This window comes from Phaseolus vulgaris, chromosome 7 (assembly GCF_051622355.1).
Source record: "Phaseolus vulgaris cultivar YP4 chromosome 7, ASM5162235v1, whole genome shotgun sequence".
NCBI classification, from domain to species: Eukaryota; Viridiplantae; Streptophyta; class Magnoliopsida; order Fabales; family Fabaceae; genus Phaseolus; species Phaseolus vulgaris.
The window spans coordinates 2,913,973-2,938,468 of NC_143504.1; the positions used below are offsets into that span (position 1 = coordinate 2,913,973).

At 30.6% G+C, this 24,496-nt stretch overlaps 3 protein-coding genes across 5 annotated transcripts; 1 reads left to right on the plus strand and 2 right to left on the minus strand.

Annotated features, from left to right (window-relative positions):
• Positions 1-5,190: 5,190 nt before the first annotated feature.
• LOC137828140 (Leucine-rich repeat protein kinase family protein) lies at positions 5,191-8,054 on the plus strand. The gene is made up of 2 exons (XM_068634592.2): positions 5,191-7,001; positions 7,120-8,054. Exons 1-2 carry the CDS (start codon positions 5,516-5,518, stop codon positions 7,773-7,775), a joined length of 2,142 nt encoding a protein of 713 aa, XP_068490693.1. The 5' UTR covers positions 5,191-5,515; the 3' UTR covers positions 7,776-8,054.
• Positions 8,055-12,224: 4,170 nt separating this feature from the next.
• Positions 12,225-13,975, minus strand: IAA32 (indole-3-acetic acid inducible 32). Its single transcript, XM_068636713.1, has 4 exons — positions 13,502-13,975; positions 12,907-13,143; positions 12,708-12,816; positions 12,225-12,520 (listed from the first exon to the last, which is right to left on the minus strand). The coding sequence occupies exons 1-4, from the start codon at positions 13,719-13,721 to the stop codon at positions 12,454-12,456; spliced, it is 633 nt and encodes a 210-aa protein (XP_068492814.1). The 5' UTR covers positions 13,722-13,975; the 3' UTR covers positions 12,225-12,453.
• A 1,944-nt stretch (positions 13,976-15,919) lies between these two features.
• On the minus strand, positions 15,920-22,148 carry LOC137827689 (alpha/beta hydrolase family protein). 3 transcript variants are annotated; one of them, XM_068633951.2, is made up of 10 exons: positions 21,714-22,148; positions 21,540-21,617; positions 19,899-20,612; positions 19,662-19,764; positions 18,623-18,723; positions 18,369-18,519; positions 17,128-17,298; positions 16,936-17,036; positions 16,451-16,574; positions 15,920-16,330 (listed from the first exon to the last, which is right to left on the minus strand). In XM_068633951.2, the coding sequence occupies exons 1-9, from the start codon at positions 21,963-21,965 to the stop codon at positions 16,518-16,520; spliced, it is 1,728 nt and encodes a 575-aa protein (XP_068490052.1). In that variant the 5' UTR covers positions 21,966-22,148; the 3' UTR covers positions 15,920-16,330; positions 16,451-16,517. The 3 variants fall into 3 exon arrangements, with proteins under 3 accessions (XP_068490052.1, XP_090160699.1, XP_090160698.1); XM_090304573.1 differs by having other exon boundaries at positions 19,894-20,612; positions 21,714-22,142; XM_090304572.1 differs by having other exon boundaries at positions 21,540-21,631; positions 21,714-22,086.
• Between the last annotated feature and the right edge of the window lie 2,348 nt (positions 22,149-24,496).

Consider the following 24,496-nt stretch of genomic DNA (forward strand, 5'->3'; position numbering starts at 1 on the left):
ATATAACTGATTTGATTAAAACAATAAGAAATAGGAAATGTGTTGTTGAGTTATATTGATAATATGATTTGATTTAGATATAAAATTAATATGAGGTAATTAGAAAAATGATTGTTATTATTTATTGTTCTGAAAATAAAAGATAGAATTAATTTTTTTATTATTTAATTCGTTTTGATATTATTGTAAAAATTAAATATATGATTCTTTATTTAGTATTGTGATATTATTATGATGAAAAGAAAATCTATAAATAGAAGATGACCTCAAAAAACAAAAGCAAACATTATTTCATAAAATACACACTATACTCATATTTTATAATGCTCACATCGACTTGAAAATTACCTCTATGATCTAATTCAAATTTGTTGGCGAGAACAAATTTCATAAATAAAAATTACATCAATTTGTTCAATTATTGAATCGCTCTTTAGATTGAATTTTTTTGAACTAAACTGAAGTATAAATTTTCATATTGAAATATATTTCAAAATGTTTTCTAGCCAAACAATTAATATAATTATATTCATTCATCAGTCATATCATATTATAGTTCATTTTAATTCATTTAAACCATTATCCAAATGCACTTTAGATAGATTCATGCATTTTGTTAAGTTGAAGATGACCACAACATAGTTAGATTAAGAGTTTATTGAAGTTCACCCAGAAGATTGCATTGGAATGGTTGTGAAAATCTTCACACAATTATTGTTCATGACTCTTTTTTTAAGCATATGATTGTTTAGAGGAACTAAAAAAAATATATTTAAAGTTTAATGATCACATTAAGTTAAAGATACCTTCCAGCTACTGATGTTTTGTTCAATAAAAAATATAACAAAAATAATTTATCTTATTTTTAGGTTCATTTATGTTCAAGCGTCAAGATTTTCACTCAAACAAATAAAACCAGAGTTAAAGTTTCGACTAAACTCTCAACTTGATTTTGGATTCATTTTCGCTCAAGTTAGACAATTTTCGTTCAAGTTAGACAATTTTTTGCTAAAGCTAAAAAAAATCTTATAAATTAATTTATTTAGTTATTATGTAATAATTTTTATTGTTTTATAATGAATTTTTTTTTTATATGTGTATAAATTAAATATTTGATATTCAATAACAATATGATGTGTGTGAATTGAGTAATGAATTTAGTGAAAATGTGACTGATACATAATATTTTTAGACAACAAAATACCATGTTGATATAACCAACTGGTGTATTAATTTTAGAACTTTGTGAAAGAGATAAACCTAACTCTCGTCATACACTAAAATCACATATACTAATATGTTAAATTATATATTTAATTACATGATATAATCTTTAAATGATCTTATATTATATTTTTATACATAATTTTAATTTTATAATAATTAAAATTTTGCAACAACTAAACTTTCTTCACAAAGCATTAACATTTTGTGTCAAGTTAAAAATAAAAAATTTAAATAGGATTTATTTAGTAACCAATATAATTTCATGAACTGAGTACATCTAAGACACTCATGTTAGAGAGAAAAAAATCCATTAAATATTAATTACAAATTCTCCTAAATCACTGTTTTTACCAATCCTTGCAAATAATGCACATCACTAATTATAATTTTTCAAACAATTTTGAAATTAGTGAATTATGTTATGGAGATAAGATAGGTTGGTGTGGTGGAGCCACGGAATGTAACGAAAACAATGACGCTCCTGCAGTATACCGTTACTACTTTCTCCACATCCATTTTGCCTCTACATTCATTACATTTATAACTTACTTTATACCATTAACTATAAACAACTACCTAATAGGGGTCTATTACTATTAACTAGTTAACAAATGAATATTTTTTTTAAATAACTATTATAAAAATCAGCAAACTTTTGATGTAAAATGTTTTGTAATACGGCTAAATACAGAGTATGATTTTTTTAATAAATAAAAAATATAATATAATATTTTGAAATGTTAGAAAAATATTATCCTATTTATCAAATGTGTTTCTTTCAGTAAATAAATTTATTTAAGAAAGAATAATGTGTCTCCATCGGATGAGGTGAATTATTCAATCATACACCAATAAAATGATTAAAAAAATATTATTGATGTTCATATTAATACACTACACTGCATTTTATTGTTTTGTATTAATGGGATAAACCTGTGTTTGATTTATTATTCTATGAATATATATTGAATTGGATATGGTACTCTTGTAAATACAAAATAAAAAGTATTGTATTACATTATTTCACATACTCTTCTGACAATGTTTAATATACATTATTAATAAATAATTGAATATTTAACCATAGGATTAAGTAACACAATTTTCTATCAATTGTGTTAAATCTTGTTGGTGAGAGGCAATGAATTGAAAGTGTGAATTTGTTTATTTATGAATATAAAAACTTGTGCAGTTCTCTCTCCAGTACAATAAATACCCGGATTAATATATATATATATACTAATAAAAAATTTAAAATTAACAAAATTAAGTTTAAATCATCAATTAAATATAAACTTTGGTCAATGTGGACCAATGTGAACTTCAATGTTATCGTGGTTTCGTTTATCCCGTAGCGTCTTGCGACAGGAACGGTTACTTGCCCACTTCACATTCACATATCAATTTATCTTTTCTCCTTATTTTATCGTCCTCTTCTCTTCTCATTTACGTATGTTTTTTTTTAAAGAATTTGTAATAGTTTCACGTGTTGAGTGCAATCACAAATGCATAGTATTTTTTAATGTAAGGTTAAACATGTCATATTTTTTAAATATAAATACTTTTTTATCAATAAAAAATATAGAGAAAATTGGAATAAATTATTTATTGAAAATATTATTAATGAATTAATAATAATAATAAATATTTTAAAAGAATACATATGCATATGAATATTAACCAAAGATAAATTTGTATTTTCTTAAATAATTTTCACTAATTCATTACCTCTTCTCATCTCATACTTAATTTCCTCTTTTAAAACATTTTCGACAAATCATCTCAACTCTTACAATTTTCATAAATCATTCCTCATGAATAGAAAATTAATCTTATCATATCAAATAAAGTGTAAGATAAAAAAATGTATTTTAAAAAATCATCATCCATCCCAGTAAAAAATATTTATACATATATACGTATGTGTGAAAATATGTTTTTATATTTAATGCTTTAAATGATTTAAATGAAGAATAAAACTTATATCCATTAAAAGTTATGTAATTATATTCGTTCGTGATATCTTCTGTTAAAAAAAATAAGACATGTACTTTGTAAATTAAATTAATGACAGTCATGTTTTTTCATACTTTTATTTTTAATAAATATTTGAATATATATATATATATACCTTATTCATTAAAAATACACTTTATTCAGTAAAAAATATTTAGTAAATATTAATGTATAAATATTTTTACAATCAAATTTATTGAATAAAAAAAATCAGGCTCACCGAAGATCAAATGGAAACTCATGTGAATTAATAACAAAAGTATAACATCATAAATTATATTAGAAAAGTGAATATACTTATTATTATGATGAGAATTATGCATATCTTTTTAAAACATAATATTTTGAAAAGTTTATTTGAGGAAAAAATATATCACAAGTTTCAGGAAGAGTTATGTAATTTAAATAGAGGTATTCATTTACATTAAAAGTGACTAATGATAAGTTTGAATTAGATGAGAAGAGTTTTCGAGTTCAAAAGAATTAAATGTTTTTTAGTGTATGTGTTGACTTGGGAAAGTAAGGTTTAATAAAAAGCAAAAGTGGTGCCACGTGTGACAATGAGAAAGGATGATGCAGGGTCTGAAAGTGATGAGGTGGTACCATGATGAGCAAAATAATAGATGTATAATAGGAGAGGAAGTGAATAATAGAGGAACACTTTCCATTTCCTTCTTCTTTTTAACTTTTTTCAATTTCATTAACTTTTTAAAAGTACTCTATAAAGTGTCTGATTTATTTTCTTAAAAAATTAGTAACAGAAGAAATAAAGATAAAAAATAAAAATGCTGATAATAGTTTATGCATAAAAACATAAAAGAAATAGGAGAAAAAAAAATCCATATATATTTTTCCATAAACTTGATATATATATATATATGATTACTATAAAACTATCAAAATAAAAAGTAATTTAAAAAAAATTATTATATTAATTAATCTATATATTATTTTATAAATTAAAATTAATTATTAATATTTAAATTAATTTATATTATTAATAAATAGTTTTTAAATTAGGATCTAATTAATTATCAATATTTTTAATTATTAATTATTTAGATCATAAAGTTAATTGTTAAAATTAATTACATATAATTTAAAAATTATTTATTAATAATAAAAATTATTTGAATACTAATAAATTTTTTAATTTTAACAATATTTTCTAACTTAATTAATATAATATTTGTTTAAAATTACTTTTTATTTAATGATTTTTATATGTATATATTCGAATCTTACACAAAATAGATTAATAAACTTGTTTTAAATATCTTCTACCACATTATAACATTTGATTTCATTTAAAATTTTGGTTTATAAATAAATAGCAAAATGGATAAAATTTCACTATAACCTAAGTTCGTACATATAATTCAAATTACAATTAAATTTATATTAAAAAATGACTTCATAAACATTTTAATGACATCTCAACTAACATAATATTCCTTTAAATTTTACTATGGTTTTAATTTTAATTTTGATTAAAAATGTTTTAATATATAAAACAGTACTAACAGTAGAATATGCAATATAAAACATGTCAATTAGGTATATAATGAGGAATATAAAAAATCACATATATTTAATGAGGAATGTAAAATACAAGCATGATAAGTACGTATGAAAATATAGTTAAAATAATTAATTTAAACTATAAAAAAATTAAAATTAGTTAAAATGCAATAAAGTTAACATATAATAAAGTGAAAATTCATATAAAGTATTGTATGTACACATTTTCATCATTCTATATAATCAATTATTATAATAAATAATTTTATTAGCTTTTTAATTTTTAATTTTTTTTTTATAAAAGAGTGTTTTTTAAAAATTAACAATTTAGAATTACAGTAAGTTTTAGTTAACTTTTTAACTATGCTTTATTTTTTGCCAAACATAGCCTTACTTCGATATAAAGAAATATCGGGAGAATTTGGCAATGATACTCGTGTGGCGAGTTGTTTCTCTCTCTCTCTCCCCACTGTCTCTCACTAACAACCTGGTAACTCTCCCCGAGGCTTTGGTCTCGCTTTCCCATTCTTCAACACTTCTTTTCTCACTTTACTGTTTAAGCTTTTCTCTCCCCTCCACCACAACCTAGCTAGCATTGTCTTTCTGTCTGTCTTTACACCTCTCTTTTCTTTTCTTCTCTTCTCTTTTACATAACTCTAAACCAGTTACACTAACCTTGCTCACTACCTTCTTCTTCTTTCCCTTCCCTTTAGGATTTGCTCCAACGGTCTCTTAGTTGGAGGAGCTAGAGATGTTCCCTTTTGTTTTGTTGTTTTACTTTTTCCTTCTTTGCTGCAACTCTATTGCACCCTTGGTGCATTCTCTGAATGCTGAAGGCTCTGTACTTTTGACACTGAAGCAGTCGCTCACAGACCCACAAGGGTCCATGAGTAACTGGAATTTCTCTGATGAAAACCCTTGTTCATGGAATGGGATCACTTGCAAGGACCAAAATGTTGTGGCCATCAGCATCCCGAAGAGGAAACTCTACGGCTCTCTCCCTTCTTCACTGGGATCTCTCTCCCAGCTCCGCCATGTCAACTTCAGGAACAACAAGCTTTTTGGAAACTTGCCTGCACAGCTCTTTCAAGCTCAGGGACTGCAAAGCTTAGTGCTTTATGGCAATTCATTTTCTGGGTCTGTGTCTAGTGAGATTCAGAATCTCAGGTACCTTCAAACTCTAGATTTATCACAAAATTTCTTTAATGGGTCATTGCCTGCTGCAATTGTCCAGTGCAAGAGACTCAAGGCCCTTGTTCTCAGTCAGAACAATTTCACTGGCCCCTTACCAGATGGGCTTGGTACTGGTTTGTTTTCTCTGGAAAGACTAGACCTTTCTTTCAATCACTTCAATGGGTCAATTCCCAGTGATTTGGGAAATCTGTCAAGCCTGCAAGGAACTGTTGACTTGTCTCATAATCATTTTACTGGTTCAATTCCAGCTAGCCTTGGTAATCTGCCTGAGAAGGTTTACATTGATCTTACTTTCAACAATTTAAATGGTCCAATTCCTCAAAATGGTGCTTTGATGAACAGAGGACCAACTGCCTTTATTGGCAATCCTGGTCTATGTGGTCCTCCTCTGAAGAATTCATGTGGTTCTGATACTCCATCTGCGAGTTCACCTTCCTCGTTTCCATTTATTCCAAGTAACTACCCAGCTGAGGGTACTGGTAATGGTTCCATGGGAAGTGGGAAAAATAAAGGGCTAAGTAAGGGAGCTGTGGTTAGCATTGTTGTGGGTGATATAATTGGAATTTGCCTCTTAGGTTTGCTGTTCTCTTTTTGCTACTCAAGGGTTTGTGGTTTTAACCAGGATCTTGATGAAGATGGAGTTAACAAGGGAAGCAAAGGGAGGAAAGAGTGTTTCTGCTTCAGAAAGGATGAATCCGAGGCCCTGTCGGATAATAATGTTGAGCAATATGATCTTGTCCCATTAGATTCCCATGTGACTTTTGATTTGGATGAGCTTCTGAAGGCTTCAGCTTTTGTTCTGGGTAAGAGTGGAATAGGGATTATGTACAAAGTGGTGCTTGAAGATGGGCTAGCTTTGGCTGTGAGGAGGCTGGGGGAGGGAGGTTCTCAAAGGTTTAAAGAGTTTCAAACAGAGGTAGAAGCAATAGGGAAGTTAAGACATCCAAATATTGCAACTCTGAGAGCCTATTACTGGTCTGTTGATGAGAAGCTTCTCATATATGATTATATATCCAACGGAAGCCTTGATACAGCAATTCATGGTAAGTTTTGTTAAATATAGTTCTTTTTTTCTTCCTTTTGTGGCAATGAATGATCTTTGGGCCTAACCTAACACCTTTTTGTTCATTTTGTTTGTCTGATTCCATTTTATATCTCCAGGGAAGGCTGGACTTCTCACATTTGCACCATTTTCTTGGTCCTATCGATTGAAGATCATGAAAGGAACAGCAAGAGGGTTGGTCTATCTGCATGAATTTAGCCCCAAAAAATATGTCCATGGAGACCTCAAGCCAAGTAACATACTTCTTGGACACGACATGGAACCCCACATTTCTGACTTTGGAGTTGGGCGCCTTGCAAACATTGCTGGTGGGTCTCCAACCTTGCAATCCAACCGAGTGGCTGCGGAGAAACAACATGGAAGACAAAAGAGCATCTCCACTGAAGTGACCACCAATGTGTTGGGGAACGGTTATATGGCTCCAGAAGCACTGAAAGTGGTGAAGCCATCACAGAAGTGGGATGTTTACTCATATGGTGTGATATTGTTGGAAATGATCACAGGAAAATCATCCATTGTCCAAGTGGGGAACTCAGAAATGGACCTTGTTCAGTGGATTCAGTTCTGCATTGAGGAAAAGAAGCCTCTCTTGGAGGTGTTGGATCCTTACTTGGCTGAAGATGCAGATAAGGAGGAGGAGATTATTGGAGTTTTGAAGATTGCAATGGCTTGTGTCCATAGCAGCCCCGAAAAGAGACCAACGATGAGGCACGTGCTTGATGCTTTGGATAGATTGACTATTTCCTCTGATTGAGTAATTTCAGGGAGCTGTGCTCTGTGAATGCAGCTCATTTGTGAATCTTTTACCTTTACTCTCTTGTCTTGCTCTTGTTTAACAGTGTCTTCAAGCTGATGAATCCTTGTAATTGGAGTATTAGAAGATAAATCGAATTTGTTTGAGCAAAAAACATCAGTTATTCTCAGATTTTATTACCAAACACATGCAGATAAGGGTCTTATGATTACAAAAACATGTTTTACTAGTAAAAATATGAATATTTGACGGTATATAACTTGATGTAAATTTTCCTTTCCTTAAAATTTATTTTTTAATATTGTATTATAGTTATTTAAAATATATTTTATTGAGAATTTGTTAAATTTATCATGTCACTTATTATCCGACTGTTATCGAATCATTTATAATATATAATGTCACCTACGAGTTGAGACTGTTATCGGATCACTTATAATATATAATGTCACCTACGAGTTGGTAGGTTTCGAAGTCATCCATTATCGAATTGTTATCGGATTATTCATAATCGGATAACTCATAATATATATATATAATGTCACCTACGAATTGGTAGGTCTCGAAGTCGTCTCAAAGTGATCTAGATCGTTAGTCATCTAGATCGTTACCAGATTATTCGTAAGTTATAATCTAACCTATGAATTAGTAGGATTAGATTTTAAGCTGATAAATGTATATATGAACATTTTATAATATATAAAAGATTAAAATTTTATCTTATAAGTTCACTTTTTAATAAATAATAAATTCACTTCTTATTTATTAATATGTGTAATAAATTCTCATTCACTTGGCGTGAAAAGAACAGTAGTGGTTTTATTCTTGTCATGTGCATTGATGAGGAGGGAAGAAAGAGTTAGTGCTCCTTATTCCCGATCTTATCGCATCAACCATCACCAACTAAACATATATATACGTGTTATCCACTTAACTCATTGGACGTTCTATTCTTAAACCTCTCTAACAACAAAGGAATATCAACACTTCAAAACTTCATGCATCATTAGTCTTTTATTAGTTTGAGTAAGAAGTTTAAAATAAAAAATAACCAAAACCAATAATTCATTTGTTATTATCGGTTAATAATCATTATTTGAATTAAGAACTGTGGAAATCAATAATTGGTGTAGATGACCCACTATATTTAATCTTTATGTACTACTATAACGCTAATTAACTTATTCAGAAATTGGTGTAGATGTACCAACAAATAACGTTAGATTTTTTTTTAAGTCTCATTAATTGTTGTTAATTATGTTTATCATATTGATTTTTAACACCTCTATGTTACTGATCAGGGTAGGTACCATAAAATTGTTGGTGACTCTTGATGGTGCCCCTTTCATTACTAAATTGTTCATCATACAAATTAAGGCAAATGCAAGTTTATTGTTACTATATTACTCTATAAACTCTATTTAGTCTAATAAAACATTTTTATTGATAATATTCACTTAATTTATATTTATTTAAGGACTTCACTCTTATTATTGCCTTTTTTTATCTTCAACCTTCATGCTTGCATTCCTAGACATTTTGAAATATTGGAAAACAATTCCCAGTAAAAATTAGTATTTATTCTTTCAATGATTAGAAGGATTGAAAAGAACATTAGTTTTGCTGATAAATTTTTCTGGGTAAAATGAATGAGTCATACGACAGGTAAGTTGTATGTGTATGTATTTATTGGTCATCTTCTACCTTTTTTTTCTCAAACTTTGCGATTAAGCGAAAGAGTTAACAAAAGACAAAACTTCGAAGTCAAATTCCTCAAACTTAGCTTCATAGCTTAACATCTACCTAGCTGTCCTATTTAGGACAAGTGATAAGTATGGGTGAATGGTGGGAGAAAACAGACACATTCAATTTTTACAATTTCATTATTATGAGATGCAAAGTCAGAAATCAAAAGGACTTGATTTTACAAATATATTAGTTACTTTAATTTCCTTCTATTAACAACTTGGAGTTAATACAATTTAGTTTTGTAAAATTGATTTATAAAATAAAATTCTTATAACTTATATACTATAAAATGTTATTAAGATAAGGTTTATATCGAATTGGTGCAAGATTGAGAGAAAAATATTATTAAGTGATTTATAACTAATATGAAATGTGCTATAAATATGCGTAGTTAATTCTATCATTGATTGAACTCTTATATATTGAGGTGATATTTAAATATGATATAAGTTAATGATTGATTAAAAAAATGTTTATGCCAAACTTAAATACTATGAGATGTCCTTACTTCTAGTTGATGTGAGATCTCTTATAACGATTCGATAACAAGTAACATGATCAATCCAATAAATTTTTGTTAGGATAGAGTGTAAGTAAGTTTGATACCAATCTAATAAATTTTCGATAAGATAAACTTTAAATGAATATGATACCATATTAAAAAACTGAATTTAAGTGTAATTCAACCTTATAAAATCAGTTTATAAGATAAAATTTATACAAACTTATAATATTATTCCTTCCACTTCACAAATTTTGAGTGCGGACTTTTTTTTTAATTATCGGTTCGAAGTGTTCCTCGTGTACATTATTATTATTATTATTATTATTATTATTATTATTATTTTTATTTTTATTATTTGAATATTTTAGTGAGTAGAGTTGTAAATTTTAGAAAGATGATAGCATAGATTAGGTCTTTTACATTGAAAATGACGTAGTTGGGAAGGGAAGGCCTAACATGTGGCGCCAATTGTGGGTGAAAGACTCAAACTCCAAACATACGCACCAAAATTCTTGCTTCTCGTTTCTGTTTAACTGCTAATTTCTCTGTTTCCTCATTCTTTTGACTTTGATGCACACACTATTTCTACCACTTTGAGTTTCACATGTTTTGCTGTCAATTTGGTGGCAAAGGTACAATATTAAAATATAAGGTTTTTATATTCGTTTCTCAAGACTCTCTTTCTGTCATCAATTTCACCAGAAATTAAATGAGACGAAAGACGCCAAAGACGTGAAAAACATTTTAAGAGAAAATATGAAACTAGTCTATTTAGATTTCTATTCAAAATTGCGAAAATATAGAAAGATTACAGCATTTTCATGTTACTTGTGCTCTAAAAGCTATTTAGATAAATCATCCAATCATCACTCGTGTATTCTTCTTAATTTCTTAAAATCGGTTTATAGGATGAAGTTTTTATGTAAAATCAGTTTATAGGGTGAAGTTTGTACCTACTTATATACAATAAAATGTCTTCATCTCTAGTTGATGTAAGATCTCTAACGATATTAACTAAACACTTTTCTTCATTATGTTTAGTACAATTATATATAAATCTTTATTTTTTTTAAATACTCATTCATCTTAGTGACACTTATATTTTTCTTGATATTACTTTTTAAAAAAAACATATAGATGTTTCAAAAGGCCTCTTATTTTTTCCTAGTGTTATATTATAACGTTAACCGATTAGTCTATTGTCAGTAGTAAAAAAAATATGGAAATTTATAAAATTAGTTATTACAACATATAGTTGAAAAATTGAGAAGGACTTATTTTAAATAAATCAATTGATTCGTTCTTAACATGCGGGCTACCATTTTAAAGCACCAATACTTTGAAATGATTTTTTTTATTTCTAATAAAAATAAAAGCACATAATATGGGAAAAAAACAAAATTTATGGCATATCTATATTCTTACTTACAATGGGTAAAAATAGCTCATAAATTATCTAAAGTAGAAAAAAATACTAAAATTGGAAACTTGTGTTAAAAACTGAAAATTTTTAATTTAACTTATTAAAATAAAATAACAAACAAATAAACGGTAAATTTGTATGATTTGACATAATTTTTTATTTTGTAAAGCAATATTGAGAATAAAAGATAATTATTATCATAAACTATAAATTCAAAAGTGATGCAAAAACTTATTTATCAAACACTTCTATTTTAACCAAACAAATTTATAAATCAGGACAACCGTCTTTATTTTAAAAGTTTTTTCTGTTGGGGAAAACCATATTTAAAACACTCTCAAACATTAATGGAATGTTTATTATCGTACATGATTATATGATGTCATTTCAAATATGCACAACACCTATCATAATGAAAATCTAAATTTTGATTCAGCTGGTTACAAAAAATTAACATTTTTAGCCAGATTCAACCCCATTCATAGCTTGCAAAGTATTATATTGTCTAGAACAACTTACTGATTGCATTCAACATTAAAGAGGATGAGTATGAATGAAGAACTCTGATGTAAGGCAATGGCAGAAAACATGTCACTGTCGAAGTGAAAGCAAGTTGAGACAGCTGTGGTTTCCAAATTCTGCATGAAGTTCGAGAGAAATAAGGGATAACATGTGTCCCTGTAGTGATTGATATTTATTTACTAGGTATTAATTTAATGCAACAATGTGACAGTGACCTGCATGATAGAGATGGATCCCAGACTCAGCAAAGTGAAAGCTTTGGAAGTGAAGTGATTATTATTGGTATTCCACTTTAATGATTACAAATCAAGTAAGGTACGTTTCCATGAAGGACTTATCCAAAATACCATGTGCACTAATTGAATCCATCAACTTTGATTACATGGCCAAACTACTTAACCAAGACATCAAACCAACTTTGATCAATTTAACTTCTGCTAATTAATACTAAGAGAGAACAAAATTTAGGTGTGTGATGATCAAGAAACAATGCCTGCTGCATTCTTTCTTGCAATCCTCAACCTCTTCACACATTCTATAAATTCCCTGGGATAAAACAAGTGAAAGAGATAAAGGAAAAAGTTAGAACCAATCTTAAAGTACAGACAATGGAAGTAAAACTTCATTATTGAATAAGAACTAATGTTAAATAAGAACTAATTTTGGAGGAAAAAAATAGTGTTGAATATTTAATGATTTTGTTGTAATGTTGGGAAAGAAAAATGAGACATACTTCCAAGGGACATCACCGACAGGTCTCCAATTATCTTGTCTGTCCTTGTAGAACAATGAGTAGTCTGATCTGGATTGGAACAATCGTAATCCAGAAACGGATTGGTTTCCTGAGTGGTACAATCAGTTAAACAAAAATTATGCTAAACATTAAAAAGATGTTGCAAGTGCATGCATAATGCATTATTGACTCTGCCTACCAAACATGTCTTCTAATTGAAGTGCTAAGCTTGAGTATCCACCGTGATCAAGCACACAAATTTTCCTACCAATGGTAACTCCATCCATGTTAACCTTCACATAAGCCCATCTCTCATTGCTCTGCACCCCCTCTATCTCTTCATCAAAATTTTCGTGAACAGGTCTACCATGCATTGTGCTTGAGTTCTTGAGGTTCAAATTAGATTGAGGCCAGTCCATAAGGTCATCATCATACACTGATTCCAAACATAATTTCATTAGACTCTGTTAATTATTAGTTGAACGTAATTATTTGTTGATTTCATGCTAACAATGTTGGTAACATAATCATCAGCATACAAAAATCATCTCACATGACCAAACTGAACTGGTTTTTTTATGCAGTTATGTAATATTAGTGTAACAATTTTAATCATCAAACAATAAAAAATAGTGTCATGTATAATCTTTAAGTAAACTATCTACGTGTCTCTCTTTTACTGTAGTATATACTGCTTACTTTTTTTTGTAATTGAAAAATATCTGAGCAAAGGGTGTAGAAAAAGTTAGAAAAGATGAAGAATTAAAAGAATGAAGGATGTGAAGAACTCATACAGTTGCTAGAAGATTGGTAAGCTTCATGCTGAACTGTTCCGAGACTGAGACCCAGATCAATTATGCCGTCATCTTGTTTATCTTGGTAGAAAACTGAGTGCAAAGTTGAAGAGTTCAAAAGAAAGCTTGATGTGTTTGAATCCATTGGGAACTGAAATAGTTTTAACTCTTCAACGCAGGTATAGCTGGTTAAGGTAGTGTGAGTTGCATTTGTAGACATAAGTATTTATAGTGATAGGTTTGAGTATCTAAATGAGACATGAAAGAACACAAGGAAGACAAGGAAGCGTCCTCCATTATCAATCATTAAATGCACAAAGCTTATCTTCTGTTACTGTCAACATGGAACACAAGGTAAAAACAAAACACCCCAAGAACAAAGGATGGCCAAATTGATCCTAACAGAAGTTATTCTGGATTCTGCTTCCTGACATTGCTACAAATGCTCAGAGTCTTTTCCATGGTGACAGTAACTGAGGACACCAAATGGAAAATATTAAAATGATTCATACCATCACATAAATTCATTGAAAGTAAGAAAATTGTAGGTTAATCATACAGGTGAAGCTCATACTTTATCGTGAGTTCACTTGTGGTAATCTGCAACACGTAGCTTCAACAGTGTAATGATCTAACAGACAGAGATGGCATGTCTAATTCTAGAAATATTATAATGTGCATGGTTTATAACCTTCAATCCTACAGTCAATGCTTTTTGCTACTGATATTAATGGAAATAAAAATATATATTAACAGAAAAAATTTAACATATAACTCATTTTTAAAAGTAGTGTCTTTCAAAATTTGTTTTAGGTCTCATTTTAAATGCATAATGGATACTAATATTTGCTCAACACATCTCATTGCATCATTTCACACATGGCTCCATAGAAGCAATCATTATACAATATTTTAATGTCCAAAAGTGGTGTATTATGTAAATGAAGAAGCATTTGCAGAAGTAGTTTCAATATATGCCAAATAAGCAATACTTAAGTTTCAAATACTAGCATTTTCTGTCAGAAGAAATTCCAAGCCCATCTGAAGAGATTAATGAAAAACTCGTCTAAAATGGACCTGCTTATATTAAGTTGCATGAAAGTGTATTTTTCTTAAAAGAAGTTATCCAAGTGGACTTGATTATTAGGGTTCAGGGCTTGAATTTTTAAAATTCTACAAATTTAGTCCTTGAGCTTATCTGAGCAACGTGGAGCTATAGGAATAAAGCTCACTTTTTGAATATTTGTTGAGTTATCCACATATGACAGGACTACCACTTTTCAAGGGAACAAAGATCTGGTCAGATCATAACATCCCATGCCCCTATGCTTTGGCAGGAAATGTCTTTTTCTTGTTCCTTTTCTTTTTGTGAGTTACAAACAGAGAGAACAAAATGTAGTGTTTAGTGATACTAAATTTAAATAGATTAACTTTAATATAGATCAGAACTATAGAAAAGGAGTTTTTGCTCCTGTATTACAGGTATGATATTAGCATTCCCGAACCAAATATAATAATAGAGGCATATGGCATCTGCTATTTTAATACTGATAAGAAAGATAACTTAGTATTTTAAATGCACACTATATATGATTCAAAAATTGCACTTGGGAGGCTTAATTATTAGCAAAAAAAGAAAAACACATTTGACACAACTTCTTGAGTACTATAACCTCCCGCTATAGCTGAAACCAAGTGTTGGTTAAGGTAATGGTGGGGTGTCAAGATCATAGATAAAGGCCTGAAATTATTGGGAGTGCTGAGTGTGTGAAAAAGAAGTCACACATAAGTGAAAATAGATACGTTGAACACAACATATAAATAGTTATGATCTATAAAATCGGTTGATACATTAAGATTTTGAATTGAATGTAGTGGCGGTGCAACCAGGTAACTGATATTGAAATGCAATGAATTTGGTGTTGAAGAGTTCATAAACTTCTGGCTCTCAGCCTTGAGACCCACATTAAAAGTGTGAAATTTTGATATAAGATTTATAAGACTTTAAATGCACCTTTAATCTACTAAAGAAATCATATTTTACGTAGCAATTGAATCAAGCCACCGACTTTGGCTATGTATGCGAGGGAACATTTCAGCTGTAAATAATTTTCTGATATATCTCATTATTATCACGTGATTTTTTTGTTATTCTATTACGGTTGTTATCAAGTAAATGTGACTTTTAAAAACTAATTAGAACTCAAGTGTTGGATTTTGTAGAATATTAATTTATTTTACTAGCTATCAAATTAAAAGAATTTCAACTCAAAATACTAAAAAGAAAACTAATCCAAAGTTAAATTCGAGTTCAATGTTAAGTTTAAATCAAATCAAATAAAATTCAAATGCATATTACTTTTATGTTTAATTCAAATTATTTTTCAAGTGCGTAAAAAATCAATCCATCTAAAAAAATCAAATAAAAACATGCAAGGAGTTGTAAATTGCAGTCTTCCTGAGAATATTGTACACACAAAAAGATTGTCACATTCTTAAAGTATCTCTGCAATTAGGATAGAACCTCAGATCGAAGGGCTTTATCAAGCACGCACATGCACAGTGTGGTGAAACAATTCGAGTAGGGCAGGTCAGTCAGAATGCAGAGAATCGTGTAGGAAATTATGTACATATATATTTTACACCAATAGAGAAAAACGCTGTAAAAACAATTTAGACTCCTTGTACTTCCTATTTTTTTCTATATCCTTGATCGTATTTCCTACCTTTTGCTGCTATGGTTAGGGGGAAAAAAAAGCCGAATCCCTTTGTTCCAATGTACAAAAGGTCTGATAAATTCTTTCAACTTTTCTTCGTAATTTAATGTACCTAGTATAAATAAACAATCGATTAATCTTGTCTCAGTTGTCTGTACCACGAACGACCACGTAGGCAATGCATAAGCTCGAACGATCGTACAAAAGGAAATAAAAGAAAGGCATCTCACACCTGTTTGGAATGTAGTTATCAAGTATGATCCAAGAAGAATGTATTTGATGAAAATTGATGGTGTACATCACTTGTCGTGACAGCTAAGAAATTCAATTATACTGGGATACACCTGCTCCACCGCCTGTGCTCCAAATAATCATAGAAAAGACATCATAAAGAAAGCAGCAGTGGGCATAAGAAAATATAGACCAATTATTTATGCCAAAACAAATTCTTGATACGAATGAAACAATCAATGCTTAAATTAGATGACTAAAAATGGACAAAAATTAATAATGAAGCAAAAGAAAAAAAATGTCAAGAGTAGATGAACAGGAGAATAAGGTGTGAATAGAGCAAAAGACAGAAAATTCGTGTAGGGCAGCCAATAAGACCATAACCAATTAATCACAAAATAAACTGAGCACGTTTTTCTTTACTTCTTGACAATTTCCTAATCTAAAGTAGCACTAACAACAACAACCAAAGGAATAAGTTCATACCAGCCTTCCTCCAACTAAATCATAATGAGCATAGTGTGGGCCTCCAGGTTCTCCAAAAACTTCATAGGTAACCAAGTGCTCGGGAATTACCTTAACGGTTTCTGTTCATAAAATACCTTTTTAAGAATAATCACTTCTTGAAACAGCAAACACAGGCAAGTAAAGCATCTACACCTATGGTAAAAAAAATACCTTCCACAGCTTCAGGTGGGCAAATCAGATCCCGATCTCCAGCAATAGCTAAGATAGGGGTATTGCTTTTGTGTAGATGGTCCTTATAAAAAAAGGTCCCATTCCTGTTGCATAAACCACGTTCTCGAAATGCTGTAGTGAGTTGCAAGATAAGTTTTGCGGGTATGGTGCCTACCAGTTGTAATTGTATCATAAGGTCAGATATTTTATTCATATTAAACAGTGAGGATGTAATTTGCTAATTAAACAATGTTATTCTAGTCTAGAGTTTCTAACCTCCTAATACCCTACTTTTTTATTGCAAAACTAACAATATCTAGAAAGTAAATCTGGCAGGATTACCACTTGAATTTAATGAACCAGTGAAATCATCACTACTTGTTCAATCTATCATCTTTTAATAGTTTAATATCATACTCTCTTATCTATGTTTTCAAGGTCCAATGACCAAGTGAAAGCAGAGGAATTATTTTGCTTTTCCATCATCCTATTCATCTTAATATGCTTGAATGATCCATCTGAATATCCTCTCTGAAGATTAATGCAAAGTAATAATGTATAACACACAATCCTTAATATCTCTGAAATGGAGCCACCGGGATAATTATAAGTACTGAAATAAGCATTACAAAGAAGGGGCACGTCGAACAGTGGTTTTGTTAAGAGTCCAAAACAGCTGTATGAGATCAAACTGTTAAGTCCAAAAAAATGTATTCCACAAGATTTGACGTTTATAATATAAATTAGAAGAATGGATTGCTCTTCCCGATTTTCTTTCTAGGTCCAAGGAATGATTCAATTTTAGCATAATCCAATGAACAAGCGGTTTACTCCAGCACCCTTTAAAATATCAACTGTTAAGTTCAACAAAAATGTATTCCACAAATTTGACGCTTTATACAAATTGGAAGAATGGATTGCTCCTTCACACTTTCTCAAGAGAAATACAAAAAGCCAAGAAATCATTCTAAAGCGGTTGTCCCTTTAAAATATCAACTGCTGAAATTAATTGAATTTCAGTAATTAAGAAGAAAATAATCAATAGTTTTTATTTTAAAAACGGAGTAGTGAAATGACAACCCAAATACTGACTTATCACTACTGGTTCAAAAATGAAGTTTACTATCTGAAGGGCACTACCCAGCAGTTCAAAGAAACTACATCCCATGCTATGTCATAAGTTAAGAAAAAAAAGGTGTTTGCACAAATAATTTATATTTCTAATGGATAGAAATACTCACAGAAGTTATTCAAAACAAGCCTTTTTAATAAATCTGGATCCATCATGTCCTCAGCTGAAATCAAAGTATTTAACCATGACAGAGGATAAGCTGCAGCCAACATTGCCCCCAAAGGAACAACAGGGACATTCAGGGCCTGCGCAGGATCTGCCTGCTCATTAAGTGACTAAACTTAGTACCTTAACAGAAATTATGCAATTTAATCACTAAGCCTATGAAGGAAGTAACCAAAAACATCTAAATCATCCACTTACTAAGGGTAAGAGTAACTTAAGAGTTGATTTGGATGATGTGTAGTCCAGAGATGATGCCAGTGTGACCACTGCAGCCAAATTTGGTTCTTTTCCTTCCGAACCTTGCATGAAATTAAAACAAATATTAAGTAAATAAAAAATATATTTTATTTTATACATGTCCAAGTATATGTAGATACAAATGAGTGAGTATATGTAAACACTCTGCTTGCAGTCCTAGATTTACACTCTTATGATACTAGTCACATGTGCCACCGTATATGACAAAAAAAATTTAGTTATCACGAAAGTTACAACACGAAATAATGTGCGGTGATAGCAAGATAGAAGGGTAGAAGTGATTTGGGAGTAACGTAATTCTAAGAATGGTCAATCATCAGCCAGTAGATATAATACGATAGAATCCTACTTTCATTTAAAAAAAACACAAATTCCTTCGTTTGACTTTACTGCCATCTCATATTCAGAAGACTAATGATGCATAAAGTATACTTGATCACATGTTCAATCAATACAAGGATGAAATTTCATTTCATTAAGTTCGAAAGTTTGATCCTGTTGTGATTCATCAAAGACTTATTGTTGATTATTGTTTCCAACATGTTAATACTAATAGTCAATCAGGAAGGTTCAAGAGGGGCTCAGAAATTAATACGGATTATTGTCACTGACTCAATCAAAACTAAAAAAAAACATAGAGTGCAGACAGATGATTTTCGTAGACAAAGTTGTTGCATAGCATTTTCCTCCCAAAGTAAGAGTATTGACTGAAGACTGATTCCAATTCTTGATATCTAATGACTGATTCCAAAACAAATAAATTGCCTTCCATGTATGAGCATCCTGATAATATCGGCCTTTTCCAAATCCAAATATTCCCCCCTCTCCTTTGTTTCCACCCCACACCATTATCGAATGATTGAGATTATAGTTTAGACCGTAACAAATGTCAAATAGAGTACACACAAGAAAAGAATACAATAACAAATGAAGGCAACATGACAATGGGCAATTAATACTAACAAAGCAATAAACTCACCAAACCGTGACAGCAAGGAGTAAAGCAAGATACCACCCATGGAGTGTCCAATTGCAAGCAATTTTCCATCTTTAGGCATGCTTTGTTTCACAATGTATTCTATCTGTACAGGTAAAGCCAAAAAAGTCATAAAAGGGATATGCAACCATAAGGTTACCGGTATATAACAAGTAAAAAAGAGGTACTGCTAAATGCTAATGATATATAGCTTTCAAACATAATAAGATATCACCTTACCGCTGCAGGAACATCTTCTTCCAAGTAATTATCGAAGTCCCAATCATACTTCACAATTAAGTCAAGTTGCTTCTGAAAATCTTCTATTGTAGAAGTAAAGCGAGTTTGTAGATCAAATAATGGAGGAGAAACAGATTGCTGACCTTCCTCAATAATATTTACTAGTTTTTTACTCAGATCAGTTATTTGACTAGTAATACCAGAGTTTTGCTTTGTTTCAAACAAAGTTGAAAGCTTTCCCCTTACCTCATTGAATTGTTCGTATAATGGAGAATCCACCAAAAGTTTTGAAATCTGATCTAGAAATTTGGAAAACATCACCCTTGATTGACTTTCACTCAGAAATCCAGAGACCCTTTCTGACAAAAACATAAAAGTCTCGGTCAACCTTGCCACCGACTTTGATTCGTCCCAAACAGTAGCCAACCTAGTTAGGTCACCTTGGATGGCCACATTCTCAGTTTCTACCCCGTTTAAGACAGAAATCTGTGGTTCAGATACTGCGCAAGAGATGTTATTTAATTCTTTATTTGAAGCCATGGCTCCATTGGTAGCTGTAGCAATTTCTGAAGCAGCTTCCATCTTCTCAGACATTGCATTAGCAGATTGTTCAATATATTTAGAATTTGAACCCTGAAGACTCAACCCAGCTCCTCGTACTTCAAGAATCCAAGTTTCAAATCCCTGACTAGACATGTGACGTGCAAATGATGACTGCAGTACATACAATGTGTTAGTGGGACGACTGATAAATAAAATCAGAAAAGATAGTACTACTGAGCAGCTATAATTACGAAAAAAAGCATCATTAATCACTCAAACAATATGGAGGAAAGCTTAATAATATTAACAATACAGAATCAAAAGTAGTAAGCTTTGGTGTGTTCTTTAAGGGAAGAGGAATTCAGAATTTTGCAATCAATAGGTACTTAATTAAACTAGTACATTGCTGAACGTTTCTGCTTCTTGTGTTTATAAACATTGTGATCATGCTTCAATGTATCTTATATTCAGTATAGGGTACAAAAAAAGAACAATAAAATATGGGCAGTTGCCTATGCAAGAATAAAAGGATGATGACAAAGTGCCAATACTTGCATTTGTTTCACATATCCGTATGAACTGATATTTATACTTTTGGATACTTCACTAATATGTATATCTTGAGTATCAAAGCTTTTTTAGAGAAAAATAAGTTATGAAAATCTTACACAGCCAGATACAAGACATGCATGCATCTATATAAAAAAGCCTAGAAGCATTGTTGCTTATGAACCAGACAAAAAGGCTATCTATTCATGATTCTCAGGGAAGGAATGAGATAGGTACTATTCCTGTTTGTAGAAAATGAACAGTGATTAATGATTTCTACTTTGACTTTAGTATTGTTCAAGAAGAAACAGATTGCTCCACTAATTTCCAAAACAAGTTTACCAGCACAAGCAAATCATATTCCAATACAAGCAACAACAACACATCCCGAGATGCAAAAAAGGAAAACGAAAGGAAACAAACAGAGGACAAGTATGGTTTCAAAGGCAAACTAAACACAGAACAGAAACGCGCACAATTTCACAGTTACGAAGAAGCGATCGAAAAAAACACTGAATAAAAAAATACAAGAAGAAAAAAGTTGAATACCTCAGGTGAAAGGTCATATCCAATGGCGTTAGTTCCCACGCCGGACAAGAGCAACAGAGGATGATTCCTCGGAGGTACCTATGAAACAAACACTGTATCCTAAGAAATCGTAGCTAAATCATAGGGAGAGAGAATAGAAGAAAGCTGCGATTTGAATGAAGAAAGAAAACCAACGAGGGGCGAAGGGTTGTAGCGCCAGAGAGCGAGTTTCCAATCGGAATTGGAGAGGGAGACATAATGGAGTTCGTCAGCGGTGCAAACGGAGGGCTTATCGGCGACGGCGTTGGAGAAAGCCCTGAGGCGGAAGGGCGCGGTGGCGCGTGGGAGGGAGCTGAAGGTGGAAAAGCCTCTGCAGAGAGCATTGTGCGTGTCAGATTGGAAGGACATGGACATGGATATCGACATGGTTAACAATTTGGGTAACATAACGTTTCGCCTTCTCTCTCTGCTTTTCTTTTTGCGCTATATGGTTTTTGGTATTCGTGTTTCCAATTTCTTTCTTTCTTCTCTGTTTCTGTCTCTAACTTAGTTTTTTTTCTTTCAGTGTAGTCAAATTGGTGTGGCGGTTGACGCTTTATCCAGAATATTTACACTTGCAAAAACGACCCATTTCAATGTGTCTTCTTTATTTAATCATTTTCGTGCTTTGTTTGTAACTAAAAAAGAATGTTCAAGGGTTACTTTGTTTGATTTACTACAAAAGGATAAAAGAAGATACAGTGAGGTAAGAAAAGAAAGAAGGGTGTATATAAAAGACACAAATAAAAAATAATGAAAATAATTCTAAGTAGATAAATTTGTTATTATAATTTATTTATTCTTTTTCTGATTTAAATAAGTGAAGAAAGTTTGTTTTAGTTTGTCACAATCCCTTTAAATAGGAAAAGAAAAGATGGCCAGATTAGCCACAACAACAACCATCATCCTTATCTTATAATAATGCAGTAAAGAATGCCAAGTTTTGGTTAGAAAATTCTAAAGATAATTCCCTCTTTTCCTACCCACTCCATTAATATTGTTCTCTTCAACTCTTTTAATGTGGCCAATCTTTATATTATATTAAATATTAGAATTTTCAAATTCGAGCTTCATCGAAGTAAAACTGAACATCGAGTAAACAAAATTTGACCACATACAGTGATGCCGGGGGATAAACCGGATTCATATTCATGTAATAATAAATGTAACTTTGATTAATAGTATATATGTTGTATAATCATTTAATTGTTATACGGATTGAAGTTGCACTTTTATAAGCAAATATAATGAATCCAATCAAGTGCAATAAATAAGTTCTCAATATGTTCAACATGATATTGTTAGTATATCTTTAAAATTAACTGAATTTAACTTGTATATTCTGATTATTATATCTAAAGAAGACATTATTCTGATAAATCCTAACAATTCCATCAAAATAGTTGAAATTGTAATTAGTGAATTCCATAGAGACGTACATATAAAATTGTCCCACAGTAGAAACATGTAACACCAACAATATATCATCTAACTAACTTGAAAGGTAAAAAATGTTAATATTCACTATTACTTTTATATAAAGGCTGAAATCAATATTTTATCGATTACCTTACAATTTAGGTTGCACAACGACAATAATTCGAAGTTAAGTACAAGTATCTCATTGAAGATAAAAGACTCAAAATGCTTAATCCAAAATTAATATTATATAATCCTAATAAATATACTGTATTTGTAATTATAAAATAATGTCAGTGATACTACACTTTAACTACACATTTGTTTTTTTTACCTCACCCTCCCAAAGTCTCGAAGCAAGCAACATCATTCACAAAACTTACAAGAAAAATAAAGGTTCGAAGGTTATTTGAGAAATCTTTCCTACCAATCATGTTGTCCTTCGAGTGCATCTATTATATTAAGAGAGGTAACTATATTTGCAATGATGTTGAGATATATTTGCATCTATTATATGCATCTATTGAGATATACTTACTCAAAAATCACAATCTTTATCATAGATAACTATATTTGCAACATCAACCTTACTAATGATAACCAAAATGATTAAAAATACTTTGAACAACACATAATTTGAATTTTACAATCTTATTTATATTTCATTATTTATGCATTTTTTTGTTGTACAATCCAAAAATTTGTACAAAACGCGAAAAATAAACCGAATTCTATAGTTCAGTTTTTTTTCAAATTACTGATATGGATTACAACAACACATAATAGAAAACGTGGAAACATATATTTTATGAACATCTAGTAACGGCCCAACGAGTAAATGACTCTCCAATGCAAATGCAATATGACACAAAAGGGTGCAGAACTGACTGTTTCTTCCTGCACCTCCATACCTTTTTCTTTCACTTCCATAAATTTTCAAATTTCTAAAAATGCTCCTTTATAATATTTCGGATTACATAATTCGAAAGCCTTTTTTCAGATGCATGATTACTTTCTGAATTACATAATTTGGAAATCTTATTTAGCTTCCGGATTATGTAATCCGGAAGTTTTTTTCAAATAAGTTTTTGGATTATGTAATCCAAAAAGACAAATGCTTCATACACCCAATCATTTTTAACCTGCACCCAACATATTTTTTTAATTTCCAAAAATACCCTTAATTCTGGAAATAAAAATCCAGAATTGAAAATAATATATTATGGAAAAATAAATCCAGAAGTGGTTCTTGAGTTTCGGAAATAAAATCTGGAAACAAAAATTAAAATTCTATTTCAGACAAAAAAATCCAGAATTAAAAATAATACATTCCAGAAAAAAAATCCAGAAGAGAGATTATTGTGTTTCGGAAATGAAAATTCAGAAACAAAAATAAAAAACCCATTCTGGATAAAAAAATCCGTAATATAAATTTCGTTCTAAAAAAAAAATCCAGAACACATATTTCGGAAAAAAAATTTAAAGACAGTTTCGTCTTTTCCGCTAGAATCGGGTGCAGT